The sequence below is a fragment of the Pangasianodon hypophthalmus genome, chromosome 11 (genome assembly GCF_027358585.1).
Source record: "Pangasianodon hypophthalmus isolate fPanHyp1 chromosome 11, fPanHyp1.pri, whole genome shotgun sequence".
NCBI lineage: Eukaryota > Metazoa > Chordata > Actinopteri > Siluriformes > Pangasiidae > Pangasianodon > Pangasianodon hypophthalmus.
In genome coordinates, this window is record NC_069720.1 from 8,575,745 (window position 1) to 8,597,396 (window position 21,652).

General features: G+C 37.6%; 2 protein-coding genes across 3 annotated transcripts; one reads left to right on the forward strand and one right to left on the reverse strand.

Annotated features, from left to right (window-relative positions):
• Positions 1-994: 994 nt before the first annotated feature.
• On the reverse strand, positions 995-15,111 carry clpxa (caseinolytic mitochondrial matrix peptidase chaperone subunit Xa). 2 transcript variants are annotated; one of them, XM_026930547.3, is made up of 14 exons: positions 14,674-15,110; positions 12,731-12,882; positions 12,506-12,623; positions 11,130-11,284; positions 10,698-10,860; positions 8,363-8,404; positions 6,416-6,592; positions 5,773-5,937; positions 5,543-5,631; positions 5,117-5,281; positions 4,707-5,009; positions 4,223-4,315; positions 4,027-4,133; positions 995-2,559 (listed from the first exon to the last, which is right to left on the reverse strand). In XM_026930547.3, exons 1-14 carry the CDS (start codon positions 14,726-14,728, stop codon positions 2,466-2,468), a joined length of 1,878 nt encoding a protein of 625 aa, XP_026786348.2. In that variant the 5' UTR covers positions 14,729-15,110; the 3' UTR covers positions 995-2,465. The 2 variants fall into 2 exon arrangements, with proteins under 2 accessions (XP_026786348.2, XP_026786350.2); XM_026930549.3 differs by lacking the exon at positions 8,363-8,404 and having other exon boundaries at positions 14,674-15,111.
• Positions 15,112-15,567: 456 nt separating this feature from the next.
• On the forward strand, positions 15,568-21,428 carry spg21 (SPG21 abhydrolase domain containing, maspardin). The gene is made up of 9 exons (XM_026930615.3): positions 15,568-15,698; positions 16,382-16,444; positions 16,666-16,827; positions 17,367-17,447; positions 17,522-17,667; positions 17,749-17,857; positions 19,691-19,798; positions 19,907-20,047; positions 20,137-21,428. The coding sequence occupies exons 2-9, from the start codon at positions 16,382-16,384 to the stop codon at positions 20,260-20,262; spliced, it is 936 nt and encodes a 311-aa protein (XP_026786416.1). The 5' UTR covers positions 15,568-15,698; the 3' UTR covers positions 20,263-21,428.
• Positions 21,429-21,652: the final 224 nt, after the last annotated feature.

A 21,652-nucleotide genomic window follows, 5' to 3' on the forward strand; every position in this document is an offset into this window, starting at 1 on the left:
CCTGTACAGCTTGAAATTGGTTCCCCTCTGAAACGGAGGTAACCCAATTCAGTTCCACAACATAAGCAATATCGCTCAAGCTCATGTTCCCTCTGAACACCGAGCTTCACCATAATGACTAACTTTTTGAACTTCTCCTGCTGTACGGTGTCTCTTGCTGATATTTCTGTTCTTCAATACGTATCATGACATTATATATTTATATATTTGCAAATGTACAATTCTCTGGTATACTACACCGGTAATTTCCTGATATACCCATTTACTGCTCTATATCATGCTGCTACCATTCATTTTGTGTTCTTGCCACATTAACACTGCTAATATCATATTTATATTTATTAATGTACCTTCTAACACATTATCATCTTACTATTATGCTGCTGTAAAGCTTTAATACCCCCATGAGAGATTTATATGCTCTTTTTTTTCTTGTCCTACATTATTTAGAAGACCAAGTTATGCTGCTGTAGTTCTTTACTTTTTGCTTAGTATGATCTTGTTCAGGGTCTCCACAAATTTTGGGCCTCATCCCTGCCTTAACAGTTTTCATTCCCCAAGGTCCCCTTGAGGCCCTTGGAATAATTCCAACCGTCACCCTCATTACACACCACTGGTATTAAGATTCTCATAATTTTCCTGACTAATTGTGTAAAAGAGCAGGCTGCAGGTTGTTGTAGTGGGCTTTTATTAAACAGACTACCAATCATAAACATAAACTGATCATTTTCTTTATTTGAGAACAATATTTACACTGTTTTTGCCTCCGATAAAACATCAGAAAAATCAAGGATGTCAAAGAAGCAAGTGTTGCGAATTTTGATTGAAAGAGGCAATCTCTCAAAGCTCTTCATGTCTTTTACATTGTTCCAAATCCTTTTCAGATGTTAAAGCTGTATTTTCAGTCATATAGTCATAAATGTAAATGAATGTAATAGCAAAATGTATTTATTGATACAATATGTTGATCTGGGAGAAATTCATCCGGAGCCCATTAGAAAGTCAAGGACAGCTTTATTAATCCATACATTTACATGACATTCTACAAAAGACTGATGAAGGCTGGGCTCAAGTTCATCAAGCATCTCGGAGTAAGAGTTTTGATCAAGAATCAGCTGTCTAAAATAATTTGTGGCAACTGAAACATAAAGGTTACATTCTGCAGCACTAGATTAATAATAGGATTAGACCAAAACTGCTCTTGTAGCTGATACATCTGCTCTTGCAATACGCTGTTTGGAAGGTGTGTGTGACTGAGAAAATCGAGCTACACCATTTATGTACGGTACACACCCCAACGCCTGATGGTTTCCCGTTCCACACATGAAATGATTAAATAAGTTAGCCTCGTTACTCCCTCCTGCTTGCAGAGGAAAATTCACAAGCATTAGATTTGTAACTATAGGAAGTAGAACAAATAATTGATGTTAATGATATCCTGCGATGTTAAGGCTAAGCAGAAATTTACACAATTTAAGCAGCCAAGATAGTGCAAACTGAAGGCCATCATAATCCCCCCCAAAAAAATATTGGCCCAGTAACACCACTTTATTAATAAAATTGCAGAACGAGTGGGGCTACACCAAACTGTTCTGAGGAAGAGAGAGATTTAAGGCTGTAATCGAGTTGTACTTGTAGACTATACACACAAGCAAGCAAGCAGGAGAGAGCAGAAGTGACTGCATTAAATGGAGTAACCGTGTAATGTGTTACAGCAAGAAGCATTCCAGCTCAGAAAGGACCACCGAGGCAGCAGTATCATCCTTTAGTTTCTCATTGAAATCAGTCCATTAAAATAAACCCATGCACAAAAATACTGCGGCTTGAGTAACAGTGACAGCAGCAGATACTCTGATAAAGAACTGTAAAAACTCATTACAAAGTAGTTCTGGCAAGAAGCTCATCTGGGGCGCCACAATACAGAGTCATTTCCCTATAAAAGAGCCATGTAGCACTGTCAACTAACATGTATAAAGGTTTAAAGTACCTTGACTGATAACTATCATAATTAAACTGTTGCATGTGACATTATGACCAACGTGTTCAATTAATAAAGAAAAATGACTGGATATGGATTTTGCTTTCTAAGTGAACTTATGACCTTAAATCTCCATAACTATCTGGTTCAAAAAGAGTTCATAAAAATCAAACACGTCATTCATTTAGTAAGGAATAAAATAATATTTTTTTTTTTTACATTTAATATTAACAGTCGCTCACTCTGAGGCGTGGTTAATACAGTACATTTCTCTTAAACACAATTTTCTTCACAAAATTCAGGATATATGTAATATACCACACTGTAACTTACAGCTTACAAATTAGGACAGATCATTTAGGGCTGCATTTCTGTTTGTACATGAGCCCTCGGAAGTACTTGCGTGTTGAATAATCACTTAACGGACTGAAACAGGTCATCATTAAGAGCTTAAACAAGAAGCATAAACAAGATTACTTTGACTGTATTAATTCTTGGCTGCATCAACCTGCAGCCTGGTCCAGTTCTCTTCTTCTATTCCTGAGTCGTACTCCTCCTCTGCTGCCTCTTTAGCCGGGGCTCTGTGGGGGGGAAAAGGCGGGGGGGTTACACACTGAATAGCTGCTTCTCCAAGAAGCACAGGACTAATGAATTCTCAATTCTGAACAGTTAGAAAATGCGTGTTGATTAATTTTCTATAACTGCAGCTCCAACAATGTAAAATCACGGCTTTATATTAATGCGCTCGTTCTAATACGTTATCATTTGTATTGATATTGGGACTTGTATGGTGGACGCTCCACATATATTAACATCAATAATAAACGGACCATTAAAATTATGTTGTTTTTGTTTTAACAAAGAAATTGTATAATCATTGATATGATGAAGATTTCTGGAAGAAGACATTTAACATTTATGGAAGGAATCTCTAGGGACAGTCTCCAACGACAGCACTTTGGAGGTTTTCCACCGTGTTTACATGACAAGGTTTTTATCTTATTAACTTCAGAACAGAGGGAAAAAAAGGCTGGTGAGGGAATAACTGTTTATAGCTGTTGTAACATGTGATAACAGGATCTAACCTGTCTTGCAGTTGTTCTACAATAATAAATGGAACAATAAACATTTAAAAAGCATGATGTGTCATTCATTAGTAAATGTAAAATTGCAACGGGGGAATAAACATTTAGGGACATGCAGTTATTTGAAAACAATCAGCTTCATCATGGTACCAGTCTGGCTGCATTCATTGCCACATAGTTCATTATTTTCCTATTACACCCCAAAGTGATTTATTCCATATGTAATTCAATTTACACACATATGGAAAAGAGGTACAATCACCTGTTTTCCATGATCTAAATGGACATCCAATATCAGTTCATCTGGAACATGTACCATGCACTTATATCATATATCATATATTTAACTATGCTTTATTGATCTTCATTAGAACAAGTTATAGCTCATTCTAAGCCAAGTAGTGACACTGATAGTGTGTGTGTGTGTGTGTGTGTGTGTGTGTGTGTGTGTGTGTGTGTGAGTGTAAGGTGCAGTGTGTACCTTGCACAGCACAGCAGTGTTACTGTTTGTTTATGCTCAATGTCAGTGCTGGGTTGAGAACAGTCTGCCAAAGCCAACTAAAAATAGCCAGCTCATAAACTCAGAAACTCACACTGATAAAGGGCTAGAGAATTATCACAAAAGAATATTGCATGGATAGGTTAAAGTCTCTGAATGTACACTTATAGGCATGTGTTTATAATAGAGTGCCTAAAAAGTAAGCAATTATTCAGTAAATCCAACATTACATTAGTGTGTTTTGGTCACGTGATCAAAGTTAACTTTCAGCACCCATGTGCATGTGCTCTTGGCTACTTCCTTGAACAGCATGATGAGGCAAAAAAAAAAATGCACTCTAAAATTAAGGAAGAGGAAATGAATCTCTGTCAAAAGGACATCACATTCAAAGCAGTGTCTTGGAACATGTGTCATACTTAATGACTGTGATTCAGCAGAATTTCCTCCTCCTCGTGAGCTCTCACCTTACGTATTGAGGTGATGTTTTCCCCAGTACCACGTCCTCGTTTATTTCCACGGCTACGATGTCTGAGTGAGGGACTTCAAACATGGGGTCCAGTAGCAGCTTCTCCTGTAGAAGGACAACACCACCACCAACATTAACAACACAAGAGCACTAGGAAGGACACATATACATGGCGGACAAGCATAAGCACTCACCATTATCGATCGAAGTCCTCGGGCTCCTGTCTTCCGTTCAAGTGCCATTCTAGCAATAGCCCGCAGAGCATTAGTGCTCACAGAGAGTTCACACTAGAATGAAATAAGAGTTTAAACGTAAGAGGAGTTGTAAGCTTTAAATATGTAACCTTCTTGCATTCAATTCTGAGATCAGAAAGATTTAAAATGATTTGACTATTTCATGTTCTGATCAGGTCAGAATGATCTATTTCCAATAGTAAATATGTTTAACAATGTAACATTATCTCATAAATATTAAAAATCAGTTTTAAAAATCATATTTCTATTGGAGAAATTATTTTGGGTCAGTAATCCAAGAATAACAAGGTGAAAATGTTTTAAAAAAATACCTGAAGTTTGTAAATCTGAATTAAAGAAGTAATATTACTTGCTGTCACATGTACCGTTAGTTATAATTCATAAGCATTTGAGTAAATAAGGAGAGTGTGCGCTGGCCCAGTACCTTGTCCATGCTGAAAAGGGCTTGGTACTGGGGCACAACAGCGTTGCGGGGTTCAGTCAGGATGCGGACGAGCGTGTCCTCATCCAAGCTGTGGAGCGGCACCACCACGGGCAGGCGGCCCACAAACTCGGGTATCATGCCGAACTCTATGAGGTCACGTGCCTCCACGTGCTTCAGGAGCCGGTCCTTCTCTTCAATCTCGGCTACAGCGTCCACCTCTCCACCCGTCATGTGGGCCACATCGGCTGCAGCTGCTGCCCTTCGGCCTTTACCCAGGCTAGACGGTGCTCCAAAGCCCAGGTACTAACAATATAATATAGACGACAATGTCAACTTAATGTACATCTTGCAGTGAGAGCTGAAATATTTCTTTCCAATAAACAGGATGATGAATAACATGAAACACAAACCTTCTCGTTCTTTCTTCTGCTGATTATACGATCCAGCCCATTGAAAGCACCAGATGCTACAAATAAGATGTTCGTAGTGTCAACTTGTACAGTCTCTCCTCTCAGCTTCCTGGTGTTTTTTTCAGGAACGTTTACAATAGTGCCTTCCAGGAGTTTGAGTAATCCCTATCAAAATAATGCACAATAAGGAGCTGCAGTATTAGATATTCTTTATCTATTCCATTGGACTATATATTTTCACATTATTGATATTTCAGTGAAAATATTTCAGCACTAAAATCTGTAGTTACTAACAGCTATAAGATGCTGTAGGTTGTTATGGTGACAAATATTCTAAACACTACTCAGACTGAACTACAGTCTCATTTGCCTTATTATCAGATGTAGCAAGAGATTATCATTTAAGCATAGTGCTTCATTACTGACCTGCTGCACACCTTCTCCACCCACATCTCTCAACTGATGGATCCCAGGCACACTGCCAATTTTGTCGACTTCATCCAAGAAAACAATGCCTATGGAATTAATAAATAAATAAATAAATAAATAAATTCGAACGTCAGCTCACTACAACACCCACACATTGTTTTACATGACCATCATTCTACAAGGAAGAGCAGAATATTTCAGTATCATGAAGTATTTTTCCTTCTTACCCTGCTGAGCCTTCTCAATAACATAGTTGGCATCCTGCAGCAGCTTGGCAATAACTGACTCAATGTCCTCACCCACGTAGCCGGCTTGCGTGAGGGTAGTACAGTCGCAGATCGCAAAAGGGACATCCAGGCACTTAGCCAGAGTTTGGGCCAAGAGAGTTTTACCTGCATCACGGACACAAAAGGTTTCCCAAATTTGCCTCTCATTTTTAAAATGCTTTTTGCTGAGATGCACTTCGAAAACTCTAACATGCATGCACTAATAATATTTATTTAGCACAGCCAGTACAGTCTCTAACATACTGATCAAGCACACAGGCTGCGACATCTGTAATTTCACACCATTTAAGGCTTCATTTGCACAGTGTGGCCTTTACCTGACCTTTATTCAGACATTTCAATCATTACCTCGGATTCACTACAAACGATACATTATCACTGATCAGTAAAACAATGTTGGTGACCGTGACTCTGTGGATTTGGGCATCACTATATCTGTAGAGAATGCACCATACCACATGCACAGCTCTTTTTATTATTAATGTACTATGTCTCCTTTGGCACTGTGCCTGTCAGTCTCAGTGTAGGAGGCACAGCTCCTCTTTCCTCAGCTAGGCTCCATGAAACGTGTGAGCTGCCATACCAGAGCCTGTGGGGCCCAGCAATACGATGTTGCTCTTCTCCAGCTTGATGTCAGTGTGGGGGGAGTCAAGCACATCTCCTCCTCTTCTTTCCTGTGGGGCCTGCTGGTTAACCTGCTGCTGCATGGAGGCTCCTAAAGCATTACCATGGGGGCTGATCCCTGCAATCTGCAGCAGCTCTGCAATAGTAATTAAACACACAAAAAAAAAACAGAATGAGCCAATGTATATATGATGCAAGAGCTAAATCCTACTGGCACCACTATCAGCAGGTAGTCAAACTGCATTGTGAGTAATACAGAATGGAATTAAATTTATGCTAAAAAGTATTGAACCAAACTTTTCAAGAAACGAACAAAAATATACAATGAGAAAGAAGAAAAACACTCTGAAACTGAAAACAATGAACTCAAAAATTTAACATGGTCTTCAAATAAACAGCATTCTTCGTTACCAGTTTTTCAAGCTTCCTTTTCGCTAAGCATGGTTTATGAATGAGCTCTGGCTAGTGAGATTTTGAGATTTGGCTCGAGAGCTCCCTGACCTGGAAGTAGAGATGCTCCCGAGAGCTCATCTCGAAAAAATAGTCGTATAAGACTACCCAAACCTCAAATATTAATTAGGAACTAATATACTAAGGAAGTAAGGAAGTAAGGAATTTCCACTACAAAGTGCAAACACTGTAAGTATACAGAGAACTGCATCCAGAACACTCTCCATAATTCGCGCCACTGAAGTCTCTACTTTCAGGTCAGGGAGCGCTCGATCCAGATCTCACTAACCAATGTAAATCGCTATTAAGCCCACCCACATGAGAAGTTTATGCCAGAATTGCTAACGTAAACTTGCGGCGTGTAAACAAAAACTTTGAAAGCGTAAACGAAAACTCTGGCAACTCTGGCAGCGCATTCATAAACCATGCTTAGTGAAAAAGAAGCTTAGAATACTGTTAATAAAGAATGCTGTTTATTTGAAGACCATGTTACATTTTGCCACGGAGTCCATTGTTTTCAGTTTCAGAGTGTTTTTCTTCTTTCTCATTGTATATTTTTGTCCATTTCGTGAAAAGTTAAGTTCAATACTTTTGGCACAGATTTAATTCCATAACACAGGAAACAATAAACCAAAGTGAAAATCTTTGAAAGATTTTCATCATAACAAATCTTGAATGCTACTGAAGGTCAAATGTTAATTATAAAAATTAATATGCAAACTGTTGATGGTGGATTTTTTTCTTTAAGCAAGAGAACACTTTGGCCCGCTAGTAAAATCTTTCAAGGATTACAGGACAATGTAACCCGTAAACTGCTGTCACTGCTGTCTTTCAAAGAAATCAATGCTGCATGACTAAAACAGCTGAGCCACAGAGGGGATCTAAATAGATTTCCTGTAGCAACATGCTCATTGAACATGGACAACGCAAGTTAAATATGAATGACCAGTGTGGGAGGAAAAAAGACGATGAAAGAAAAATCCAAAAGATGATGTAATGGGTGACTGGCACCACGTGAAAGCAAACACTGTAATTACTCAACAGATCATCATGAATTTGCTGAAATTTCGCAACTAAATCATGCAGGAGACTGAAATCTCCCCTGGAAGATCAATAAAAAAAATCAATCCTTACATTCAGTGTGCACTGCTTCTCTAACCTAGTTAGACGATCAGAAGAAAACAAACCCATAAGTCTTCTACTTTAATTTTTACATATGATGCCCCAGAACACCACCCCAACATCCTCTCTAACGCACTTACACGGATCAACAACAAAGTAAAAACAGACAGAGTTTGGCATTTGTACAATAACGCAGTTCATGAAATGAATCAAATTAAATGAACAGAAAGTGTAGGGATTCGGTCTGCCTGCAGGTTTATAGAAATTATAAACCTGAATTACAGAAAGCAAAAGGAGAAATCATAAAGGTTATAGGCATTAACAAGACACTTACTTGTGAATCTGTACTCATCCTCCCGACGTCTTAGCTCTAGCTCTACAGAAAAAGTAGGAGATTTACAAACATATCACTACTATTATACACATTTTACTCTGAGCAACTTCAAGTTTTTCTTTTGCAGTTAGGGTTTTTTAAAAAACTTTTTAATTGTACAAATGCCAAATCACAAACATGCAGTCACGGTTCCTATTAAAGCCCGACTGATATATGAGCTGGCCGATAAAATCAGCCAAAAATTATTTTCCAAAAATAATAATCCTCATTCACGGCAGCTTTCGGCAAGTGATTTTTTTTTGTCTGAATATAATACATTTGTAAAGTGAAGTTATGCTCTCTGGGACTCCTATTGATGGATTATAGCATCACTGGATTCAAATGCTGTGTTCTTTTGCACAAATTAGAGACACCAGGCAACGTTCTTTAAGTCTGGTTGTTTGAATTCAACTTTGCAAATCTTCTTGTTATTTAGGTGTTTGTTGTTTGTGTGAGTTAAAATGTCACAGAGGCTTGTTTATGTGTATTTTATAATTGTATATATATTTTACTGTTTAACTGTATACTCTTCATTTGGATTGCCACTGCCATTTAATTTTTAACCATATAAATTTTATTGGCTGATATTATCCATTATTGTAATCTTTAAAGCTGCTTGAAATTGGTATCTGTGCAAATTATTATTTTAGTCAGGGCCTAATTCCTAAAAAGAAAAAAGAGGGAATAAAATGTCAATAGAAATATAATGTAAAGCAGAGGTTCCCAAACTTTTTGGCCAAATCATCCCAAATGGACATTATGAATTTTCTGAGACCCCAAGCCTTGACCACCCTACATTTTTTTTTTAAACATTTGGAAAATGTCAGTAACATATTTGTAACGTCCTTGCACTGACTTACTAGTCTAATCAGAAGGGTGAGCTTGCATTTCTTGACACAGCATTTCAAACAGCCAGGAGGTGTGTTTGAAAGGGCGCATCTCATCTCTGCCATCACCTCCAGCTTCGAATGATACATATGGAGTACGCCATGATGGATTGTGGTATTATAGGAAAATAATCCACACATGGGTGGTGCGATATTTTCCGACACGAAGCAGAGGAGCCTGGTTTATACTCGGTGCATGTGTGAGTGTGCATTGTTCACATACTCGCCTGTATAGTTTGTATACATCTGACAGATTAAAAGACATTCAGTAGATGGCACATCAGAGTCAAAGCATCCCTCACTGTCAGGTGATCAAGTCAAACTGTAAAATGTTTAGCGATTTCATGTGCAGCAACATTAATCAGAGCTGGACATGACTTCTCTTTAAAACGTTCCACCATCATCGTGATTGTTGTCCTGAGCTGCTCAAATTTAAATCTCTGACCTTACATTCAAAAGTATTTTACAATCTAGAAAATCCAGAAGACTGGTATGCACAACAGACCTTACAGTAGGTTTGAAAGCTAAAGGAGAGGTTTTTAAAATCCAAACACTAACTGTAATAGGATAACCAGTTAGTACTAAATAACAGTCTAGCATAGTACATAAGTATGTGATTTAAGACACAACACTAGTTTGTTTTGTGGAGTAGATAGACGGAGATTTCATTGCTGAAGTCATACGACAGTGTAGCATGTCAGGATAGTGAAAAAGACTACAATAGCAAGCCTACGCTTCATTTAAGTGTGTCTTGTTAGAATGTGCCCAGTTACATGTCAAAATTTTAGCACACTAAATCTGTTTTCATAGAAATATTTCTAATATTAATTTGTTTAAAAAAAAAAAGAATAAAACAAAAGGAGATTGTGAGTTTCTCTCACAACTCCATTTGTGTATCCAGTGACCCCATGTGGGAAGCCGTTGGTTTGGGAACCCCTGATTTAATGACTAAGCAAAAATGTTATTACACATGTTATGTTAAACATGTTTTGTTTAACTGATCTCAACACGGAAACAACCTATTATGCTGGTTATTCTCCTGATGCCAAAAAAAATTAGGGATGTGGTTGGGAAGCAGCATATGCTTAGATCACGAACAATGCTCAATGTTGCACAATGCAGCAGTAAAAACCAAGGACACTTACATGCAACAAGACTTTAGACCATTGGGATAAAGCTTAACTTTACAGAGCACTATGACAGCACACCTGTCACACTATTGAAAACTTCTATCCTAATATTAACAAACCTACCAGCTGGCTCTTTCTAAAAAGAAAGGTTTAAAGTAATTCTCAGATGCTGGAAAGACCAAGTGATTAAACTGACTCAAACTATCAAATTTTCATACGCACACACACGTTCTCTTCGCAGTGTCTCTTTGCAATATAAACCACATAAGTGGTACAAACCTCTGGGAGTGAGAGAGGCCTGCTTCTCTGCCTCTGCCTGGTGCTGTCTGGAGCCAGCTGGCATGTTGTTATAAATGCGTTTGTAGTGGTTGTACACAGCCACCGAGAGCACCTTCTTTGCATGGGCCTGACCCACAACATACTTGTCGAGATAGGCATAGATCTAATTAAAAGGGAGAACAAAATAGGCACTTTAAAACACGTCTTCAGTTATTAGTCTGAAAAACAAATTCACAAAGTTCAGTGATCTGGAAAGGAATGCATCATTCAGACGTGCTAATAACAAGCTAGCAAAGGAGGCCCTGCTCCTTTCAACTTCATTTGTTGAAAGTTACATAAGATTTTTTTTTGGTGTAAGTACTCTAGAAATGTTCAGTTTCTCAAAGAAGGATAACAATAATAAAAAAAGACATGAGCATGATATACAGGTACCTTCTTGGGGGGTGGTGGGGGTTTCTGTTGGAAAGCCAGCTTCACAGCTTCGGCAGCTGATTCAGTATCTTTATTCAGACTCTTTTTTGTGTCCGTTTCCGAGAGGACCACGAAAAAGTGATGACATTTTTCACATTTGACAAATCTAGTTGAAGCTGACAAAGAGAAACATCATAACCTGCTTAGAGTAGAGTTTAAAATGCTTTTAGAAGACATACACAACCACACAAATCTAAATGGAAGCCAAATAAAGATGGACCAAGCAGGGATGCAAACATTTAACACTGATCACATCGCTTTAATAACCAAAACTACTATGTGCTAAACGGCCCAGAAATTAAGCAAACTAACTTAAGCTAAAACAACACTGGAGATCATGAGAAGAAAGTTCTGAATCTCAGAAAGCATGATAATGATGATGATGATGATCATGATGAGGATGATGATGCATGGCCTACCAGAAATTAGGCAAACTTCAAATGCCTGAACATTTTTATTTGTTTTATGTGACAGATGCACTAAGAAGTGTAATTTCATTGTATTTCAGGTCTAATCACAAGTCATTGACTTGACTGCCAGCAGTGACTGTTGTAGCTTATTGGCTTATTGTTCCTGGTGAGTTTGGAGGTTGTACGCTTCGGATCATGAGCAGCTCCTTCTCTTCTGCATATTTTTCTCTTCCCATCATTCTGATGGGATTAATCTTTATCCCATCTATCCACAGAACTGTACAGGCTTTTTTAGATATTTTCAGCAAACTCTAATCTGGTCTTCCTGTTTTGGGGGCTTACCAGTGGTTTACATCTTGTGGTAAACCCTCTGTATTTACTCTTGTGAAGCCTTCTCTTGATTGTTGACTTTGACACAGATATGCCTACTTCCTGAAGGGTGATCTTATCTGATCTGAACCACATAAAAAAAGTGCTCTAATTCCTACACCGTTCACCTGATTTGAATGTAAAATGCCCTCAAATTAAAGCTGAAAGTTTGCACTTTCAGCTATGAAGTTATACTAATTTCAACTCCAATATACTGTGGCAGACAGCTAAACTAACAATAACTTTGTCTATGTTCAAATATTTATGGACCCGAGTGTACAATGTTCTCCAAAAACCACAGAAGCACTACAAATGCTTAAAAACAAAAAACTTGGCTGGTAGGTTAGGAATGAAACTAATTACTGGCCATTGGAAAACACAGTGAAGTTATGCAAGCTGTTAATTTTAGTAACAGTTTGTCCAGTGTACAGCCAGACATTCCACACAGAAATGCAGAAGGCCAAGTGACACAATAACATTAGGAAATGTGGGCATCATGAAGCAAGTTATAACAGTAACTACAGATAAGATGTTGAATAACTGTAATATAATGCTCACAAACAAATGTTTCCACATGTGTGCAGGGATCTCCGCATTTGGGGCAACGAAGCTGACTGCCACCCTTCCCCGAGTTGCCTGAGCTGGATCTTTTGCCACTTCCTTCACTTACAGATTTCTTTAAAAAAAAACAAAAAAAAAACAGATAGGCAACTCAGTTTGAATTAAACATCCTGATTTAGAGATAAAACATAACATGCAAGTTCAATATAAAAAGAAGTCTACCTTTCCACCATCGCCATCTTTGATTCCGTCCTTAGACGCATAATACACAGACGACTCTGAGAAGGGTCTGACAGGGACACTTCGTGTCAGACGGATTTCGTGAGTCACTGGTCGGCTCAGAGAGAGCAGCTGAACTCTGGAGCCTGAGAACCCTGCATTCAAACAAACTATAATTAATTAATTATATATACACACCCACACACCAAGTGTTAACTAACTGACTTGCAATTACAAACAGGAATACCATTTAGTGATGAAGGTACTGCCACAGAATAACCCTACATTCACACTAGTCACTTTTTCTCTTGTGAGTGTGTAGCGACTGCTCCTCTTGTCACATGTGGGTCTGCACTGTCCAGCTTTCCAATAAGAAACAGTAGTAGCTATATATAGCTTCTAAAATTAATACCAACATCAACGCCATCATGCTTGTTGTCCTGCTGTAACTGCTGAGTTCGATTTACGTAATTTGGAATTATGTAATTTTGGACCTCTGTACATTCAAGCTGATGGGTATGTTTACTTCCTCAAAACAGTGAACCTTATAGTCAATGTTATAGATTTAACAAGCGATGTCTGTAAGTTAGTTAATATAAAGCAAACATTAGTACATACTGTATAACATGTTTAAAAGTGAAGAAGTGCTCTTTTGTTCACTGTTGACGGTGTGAGCAGCCATGTTGCTTGGATGTCACTTGCTGAACTCAGGGTTAAGGGGGCTCTGTCTTTGGCTTTTCCTAGTCGTAGATCAGAAATTCTAACTCTCAAATTTAAGTTTAACACTACATTCGATTTACCTCATAAATGGTAATTTGCAGGTTGGAATGCAACACATATTTTTCTCCATAAACAGTATAGTCAGTTTTGCAGATATATTCGCTTGTTAAATCTATATGTTGATTGCTCTAAAACTAATACTTGTATATACAGCATAACCCATTTAAAGGTCAGAAGTGCTACGCTGTTTATTTCTGATGCTGTGTGCAGCCATGTTGATTTGACTTCGCTCCGTAAATGGGGAAGAAACTCGTAGTTGAAAAAACTACCCCAAGTTGATGAATAGGATTTTTACATTGAGGTGGTATTTTTTTGGCCTTTACTAGTTAACGATTGGGAACTACATGGTGTGACCTCGAGCCAAACGCAGCTGTTAGCCGCATTGCATTCTGGAACTTTGACTCCAGCGGTCCAGCGTTTACTCTCTGCACTGCTTCTACACTGGATTTGTCATTAACATGACTTTAAACAATGCTGGAAAAGGGTGAGTGAGAACAGAAGCTCGTTTTTAGGAGCTAACAGCAAAACCTGATCGTTACCCCTTACGTTTGAGATCAGTGAAATTTACCCTCCTTGAACACGTCACTGCAAGTACACTAGCAATGTCCACCCTCTGACGTCAGCGCGGGACACAACCGCTGACTTCTCACGGGAATAAGGAAAACACACCACCAACCAATAAATCAGCACCAGAATCACTAAACACATCAGAAATATTCCAGCATAAACATATTTAATGTGTTTGAGGCTGAAGGTTTCCTTTAACGCTTGTGACATATTTCTGTAAGGAATGTGACAGTCCTTCAAACTGCTGTTTGAAGAAGGAAATAAGAGGAAGAATAAACCAAGTTAAATATCCTAGGTGTCAGCTTAAAACGTATTTCTTATTCGTGTTTGTTCATTTAACAACTTTATTCTTCCAAAGCACGAATGATTTTTATATTAGGTTGCTCCCAGTTAGAAGACATGAGATTATGAATCATAATATCATTAGACATGAGTATAAGCTGACAAGCCTGAACAGAGTGATGTGTTAGCTAGCTAACCAATATCGGGGGAAAACCCTCTAAATTAGCTAACGTCAAGTAGCTTGTAAATTAGCTTACGTCAAGTAGCTTGTTAGCTAGGCAGCTAAAACATGAGCACAGAAAATAAAGTGTGTTTACCTTTGTGGGCTGAAGTTATGAGCAGTCGTGCCGCTGAAGTGCATGCACAGGACATGTTTTCCGGCTTCGTTTTATTTTTGTTATGCTAAATCAGCTAGCTAAGAACTAGCTAATACTGAAATGCTACGCTAACTAGCTAACTACCATACCATTCAATTAGCTGTGTTAGCTTCCTAAGCTTTTCAAGGGAAATTAGTTGGTGAAATAATAATAAATCTAGTGCTAAACTGCTCTGTTTGGGGCAAAGATAAGATATCAGTTATTTTTAGGAAATGTCCATGGGTTATTTAAAATGCACACGCAGCTAAGAGCAATCTCTTCTCAGTGACAAAGCAATGCTAACTTGGTGGGAGGCTAAACTAGCTGTGTTAGCCTGGTTGGATCTTAAATGACGTCCTACTGCCTATCTTAGTGCACTACATAGGGTTTGAAATAACAGGTTTCTGTGTCCTTATATAGTGCACCTTGTGCCCCATGGAAATCAATTTGAGATTAAACCAGAGTGAGATAAACATGACGAGGGCAGACTTATCCTGTCGCAATGTTAACACGTCTGAACCAAATGTCCTAAAAGGGACACCTAAGAAGTTTTGCAAAGGAGTAATAAAAAAATGAAACAATTAAAATATTTGTACAAATTATTAACAAGTAATTATTAAATTAAATAAATATATTAATATAATTTAATAATATAATTAATATATATATATATATATATATATATATATATATATATATATATATATATATATATATATAATTATATATATATATATAATTATTAAATTATTAAAATTGAACAGCTTTTGCATATTGTTAACACTTCAAGCTACTATACATATTTTATGATTATATTTATAATAATACTTTATGATACATTTAGACGGAGCATGCGCATTGTAGAAAAACATCCGCGCATGCGCAGAGCAGTCCAACCCATGTTAGATGCGGAAGTCAACTGTCATATGACTGCTAAAGGAAAGCTAAAATGTTGCTAATCCGTGGATGACGATTTTCGAAAAAAGGTAGATAAATTCTCAAAAATGCAGTACTATGAAGCTTATTGATTTGTCAGAAATGTGACTGTTTAGTTACCTGCTTTTCCTGCTGTACATGGAGTTGTTTGCTTGGCTGTCTGTAAACAAATTGTTAACTTGCTAACGTTATTTTTTTTTTAAAGAAGAAAGCATGGGGATTAAAAGTTGGTTTATTGTTTTGTGTTAAAGTATCTGATTAGCTTTGCTTTTATTTGTTCTGAAGTGGTGTCATCCGTTCTTTGTTTTATTTAAATAGATAAAACAAAGTGCGTTTTAGTCTAAGACTGAATCCTAAATGACTCGCATGTGAGCATATAGTTCATTATCTAGGGTGTAGAAGTCAGTTTCCTTATATTATGTAGTGCACGCATGCACTACAGTAAGGAGCATTGAGTCTTTGAGGATTGAGCCCACTTTATTACGTAGATGTTAACGTCAGTAAAAATATTAGTCTTATTTGCTACTCTTCCACTCTTCAGCAGCACTAATGCACTAAAACTGTAGTGGTACAAGGGATGTGTGTGTGTGTGTGTGTGTGTGTGTGTGTGTGTGTGGGTGGGTGTGGGGAGGAAGCTTTCACCCTCAACTGATGGAAGATTGTCTTTCTGTAAAGTTGATATAAATAGCTTAATTTCTTCCAAACCTTGAGATTTATTCTGTTTCTGCTAGAGATGGAGGAGATAAGAATGTCTCCTGACTACAACTGGTTTCGAAGCTCAGTGCCCCTCAAAAGAGTAAGTATATCCTTATTTATCATAACTTTGTCAGCTTGTGTGGTCTGATTATGTAATTTCACATTCAAGCTCTGTTAATTTTTTTAATACAGATAATATTCTATGGTCTTTTTTTCCCACAGCTTCTTAAAGTGCTTCATTTGGTCATAAAAAGTACCATGTGATCACCTTGTGATTCAGCACCTTTAGTAATGTGACTTTGTCATGTTTGTTGTGTTTAGATTATTGTGGATGATGATGACAGCAAAGTCTGGTCGCTGTATGACGCCGGGCCAAAAAGCATCAGGTGCCCGATCATCTTCCTTCCTCCTGTGAGTGGCACGGCTGAAGTTTTCTTCCAACAAGTGCTGGCTCTTACTGGCTGGGGCTATCGTGTTATTTCGGTAAGGTCCACAACAGCCATTGTTATATCCGCCACTCCAGTGTGGAAGTGTGACATGATTAAATAGGCCACACAAATTATTCTAAAGATTTTCATGAAATGTAGTTTTATGCTGGAAGGCTTCGAAAACACAGTTTGGTTTTTTTTCTATGATAAATATTTAGAAAGACTTAAATAATACATTAATACATTTAAATAATGAGTTGTCATAGTGCTGTCAGTGTTTGGATGTTGTATGTGTCAAGTGACTAAAGAGGAAAGAAGAAGTAACACAGGAAACACCTGGGCATAAAGGAGTCCTTCTTCAGAACTCACAGACACAGAATCTAGAAGAGATTTAATAACTTTTCTCATTAATGTGATACTGTAATGAAGAGATGTTTGTGTGTAGTATTAGACTTTATCGTTTCAGAGATCATAAATATGGATCATAAATATTGAACACCCCTAATTTTGGTTCAACATGGACTTAATTTCTGGTGTATCACTTAATGGCAGCAAGTCAGTTAAGTCATGTAACTTGTCATATCTCTGCTGTAGCTCCAGTACCCAGTCTATTGGGATCTTCTGGAATTTTGTGATGGATTTAAGAAACTTCTAGACCACTTGCAACTAGACAAGGTTTGTCCAGTTACTTCGGAAAGTCTAATCTTACAATCACATAAAGTATACTGATCCTGTTGCTTTTCAACTAGGTGCACTTATTTGGTGCTTCCCTGGGAGGATTTCTGGCTCAGAAATTTGCAGAGGTTACACACAAATCACCTCGAGTGCATTCTCTGATCTTGTGCAATTCATTCAGCGATACATCCATTTTTAACCAAACATGGACCGCTAACAGGTAGAGTCCTGCACTTGATATTGTATACTTCTTTTTTGAAATCCTCACATTTCCTCACTTTTAACTATTTTTTTCCCTCAGTTTCTGGTTAATGCCAGCCTTTATGCTTAAGAAGATTGTTCTTGGGAACTTTGCCAAAGGACCTGTTGACCCCAAAATGGCAGATGCCATTGACTTTATGGTGGACAGAGTGAGTAATTAATATTCATGAGTTCATTTTGTTGTAGTAGTTCCAGTTCTGTGGAGCTGTGGAGTGAATTCAGGGAAACATACATTCCCCTCTGAAAGTACTGGAATGGCAAGGCCAATTCTTTCCTTCAGTCTCCTCTTCAGGAGGTGAAATACATGCTTAATTGGGTTAAGGTCTGGTGATTAACTTGGCCAGTCTAAAACCTGATGAAGTCCTTTGTTGTGTTAGCAGTGTATTTTGGGTCATTGTCTTGCTGCATGATGTTGTTCCTCCCAATTAGACTGGATGCATTTCTCTGTAAATTGGCAGACAGAATGTTTCTGTAGACTTCCATCAATAAAAATTATTGCGCCTGTTCCAGAAGCAGCCATGCAAGCCTCCACCATTTGAATTGATGAGCTTGTATGTTTTGAAGCATGAGTAGATCCGTTCTTTCTCCACACTTTGGCCTTTCCATCACTTTGGTAGAGGCCCTGTGGAGGTTGTTGGTAATGTCACTGACTGTTGTTTTTGGGTTTTTCTTCACAGCTCTCACAATGTTTCTGTCATCAACTGTTGTTGTTTTCCTTGGCTAACCTGATACATGTCTGGTTGTTAGTACACCAGCGGTGTCTTTCTTTTTCAAGACTTTCCAAATTGGTGTATTGGCTACACCCAATGCTTGTGTAGTGGCTCTGATCGATTGTTCCTCTTTTCTCTGCTTCAAAATGGCTTGATTTTCTCCTATAGACAGCTCTCTGGTCTTCATCTTGGTTTATTCCTTTGAACAACAAATGCAGTCTTCATAGGCAAAACCCAGGGCTCAAACAGAGTAGATATTCAGAGCTATTAACTGTTTAAACAATAAATCTAACAGGGCAACAGGGCAAGATACACCTGTCAGTCACATGTTCCAGTATTTTGGATCACTTAAAAAATGGGTGGGTTCAAACAAAAGGTACCATGTTCTAAGTTGTTTAACACATCTAGATGTAAATATCAATGAAAGCTGAAATTCTGATCTATCATCGCATATTCATCTTTTCATCCAACTCAAATGTAATCAGTGTATAGCAAAAACAAAAGAACTGGCCTTGTCGTTCCTATACTTGTCAGTTAAAACTCATTTCTTAGTCTTCCTTGAAAGGGTAGACGTTTGCCAGATGACATTTTAACTCTCGCTGTAATTATCACATAAATCACTGCAAGTTTTTAATGTAACACTATTGCTTCTACTATTATTATTTGCCAACTTATTAAATAGCACTTGATCCAGGACATCGTATTACTTTGTATTTAATCGTATACTGTATTTCACACACAACTTAATGAAGCCACGAGAGACTAAAGCAGAGTCAGAAAATTTCAGTAATTTGTACACAGGATGTGGACTGGTTTATCACACTTTTAATTTGCTTTTTTTTTTTTTTTTTTATAAAATAATATTAATTCAATCCACACTCCTGTAAAGAAAACATGCCCATAGTTTGAAGTTCCAAATTTTTTGTAAAATTTAAAGTTTACATTAAGTTTAAATTCATTTAAAGTTTAAAAAGCTGTCTCTCTTAAAACCAACAATGGATATTATTGCAGAAAAATGTTATCTGTATCAGAGTTGTTGAAAATTGGGCTGTAGGCATACTGTGTAGAGTGAATTCCATTATGTTTAATAAAATGACATTAGTTTGAAAATGGTGTGCTTGTTCATTGAGTCCAGAGCACTGTGTACCTTGGTCTTAAAGGTGACTACACAGATATTTGTTAAAGAAAGCTTTGTTCCAATGCTTAGTGCACATTTGCCCCATTCCTTGCTGATAGGGTAACAAAGTGCTGTCTTTGTGTGTGTATTTTCAGCTGGAGAGCCTGAACCAGAGTGAACTGGCGTCCCGGCTCACGCTGAACTGCCAAAACTCCTACATCGAACCTCACAAAATAAAGGATGTTTCAGTCACCATTATGGATGTAGGCTTTTACCTCTTCTAATATTTACATAATTAACCTCCACACTTCAGTTGCTTTTGCATTATACTGTATGTTTGTACGTGTCACTTCATGCTGTTGTGTTTTCAGGTATTTGATCAGAGTGCTCTTTCAAATGAGGCAAAGGAAGAAATGTATAAACTGTATCCTAACGCCAGGAGGGCTCACCTCAAAACCGGCGGCAACTTTCCTTACCTTTGTCGAAGCGCCGAAGTTAACCTTTACATCCAAGTGAGTGATTTATATATTGCAAAATAAAAGGGCGAGCATATTTGAATTTCCATATTCTTATTATTTTACTGCATTGTTTGGCTCTGTAGATACATCTGCGACAGTTCCATGGGACGAGATACGCTGCCATCAACCCTGCTATGGTTAGTGCAGAGGAGCTCGAGGTCCAAAAGAGCAATCTGAATAACCTTAGAGAGAGCGACGATGAATCATAAGAAGATCCCCTGACCCACAGCCTACACTGAGCCGATTACAGAAGCACTGACTCCTTAATTCAGTGCTACACGTCACATGCCGGGAAAAACCTTCTTTCGGCTTCATGTTTTTCTACAGTGGATTCAATCAAAATGACGAACTAAAAGAGCCTATTTTTACTTTCCAGAAACAATATTTTGATATGTATTATGACTGTAAATAATTTAAGAATGGGTACTTATTTCACAGGATGCCATTTTGAACTGGTTGCCTTATAACTTGTATTTGATTAGTCTTGTCTTTTTCCGCTTTTGTTTTGTTATTGTATTCGTGCATTTATTTGTTACCGTTACTCATGCACTGATTAAAGGTAGAGCCTACAAATGTCACAGGTTTGGAAGGATGGAAAAGATGTATATTGATAACTGTGTTATACTAAGTAAAATATTTCTGCCTCAGCTGAATCATTGTCATTTTACTATGAAATTACTTAAAAGAATAATTTGCATAAAAAATGCACAATGTTCAGCTGATTAGCCAGGACATGCTTGGTTAATTTCTAGGTCCAGTTTTGTAGTGGACCTAGAAATTTAATGTAGCCAAAAAAAAAAAAAAAAAAGTAGAAGCCTGTCTCACCCCAATTTTTTCCTGTAAATATCTCAATCAGATCAAAACCAGTTGTTCATGACTTCCAATGTCACGTCCTGTAATCTATAAACATGAGCCAACCTTAGTGTAGCTGAACACTGTAACATGATGGGGACAGCCATCTAGGACATCTGTAATTGTCCTTTTTTTTTCTCAATTTATCATCATTCTGCATTTGGTCACCATTTTTACACTACTAACTTATACAACATGCCACAGCCTCTTGAAAGCTGAATTATAGATAAATCTGCATAATAATAATTAAGCATTTACGTATTTAAAAATTACATTGCATAAGTGTTTTTTGAAGCAGGTGTTTGAGGATTTAGGCAAATATTTATGGAAAAGAGTTTGGGTGAGAGAGACTTCAATTACTGATTAGCTATATTAAGCTTGTAGCTCCAGTGCAGAATTAACAACTGATCCACTACCTTTGTGGTAAGTGAAAAAATGTCTAAATTAGGGTTTTGTTGAACAATTCCTTTAAATTATTTGCACAGGATTAAATTAGCTATTAAACTCAATCTTTGCAGGCCAATTATGATGAGCATGGCTTTAATTCACTGTGAACATAGTTTTAATTCACACTTATATAAGCTTTAGCGCTGGAGAGAAAATTAAGCGAGTCACACATTGCTTAAGATGTCAGATGGTGTTTGTATTAAACATTAAGATACTTAGGAAGAAGAAAATGCTTAACTGCAATGTAACAATGCGCTTTCTTCCAAAGCTTCTTAATTTAGTCATCGTTGAACAAAGTAG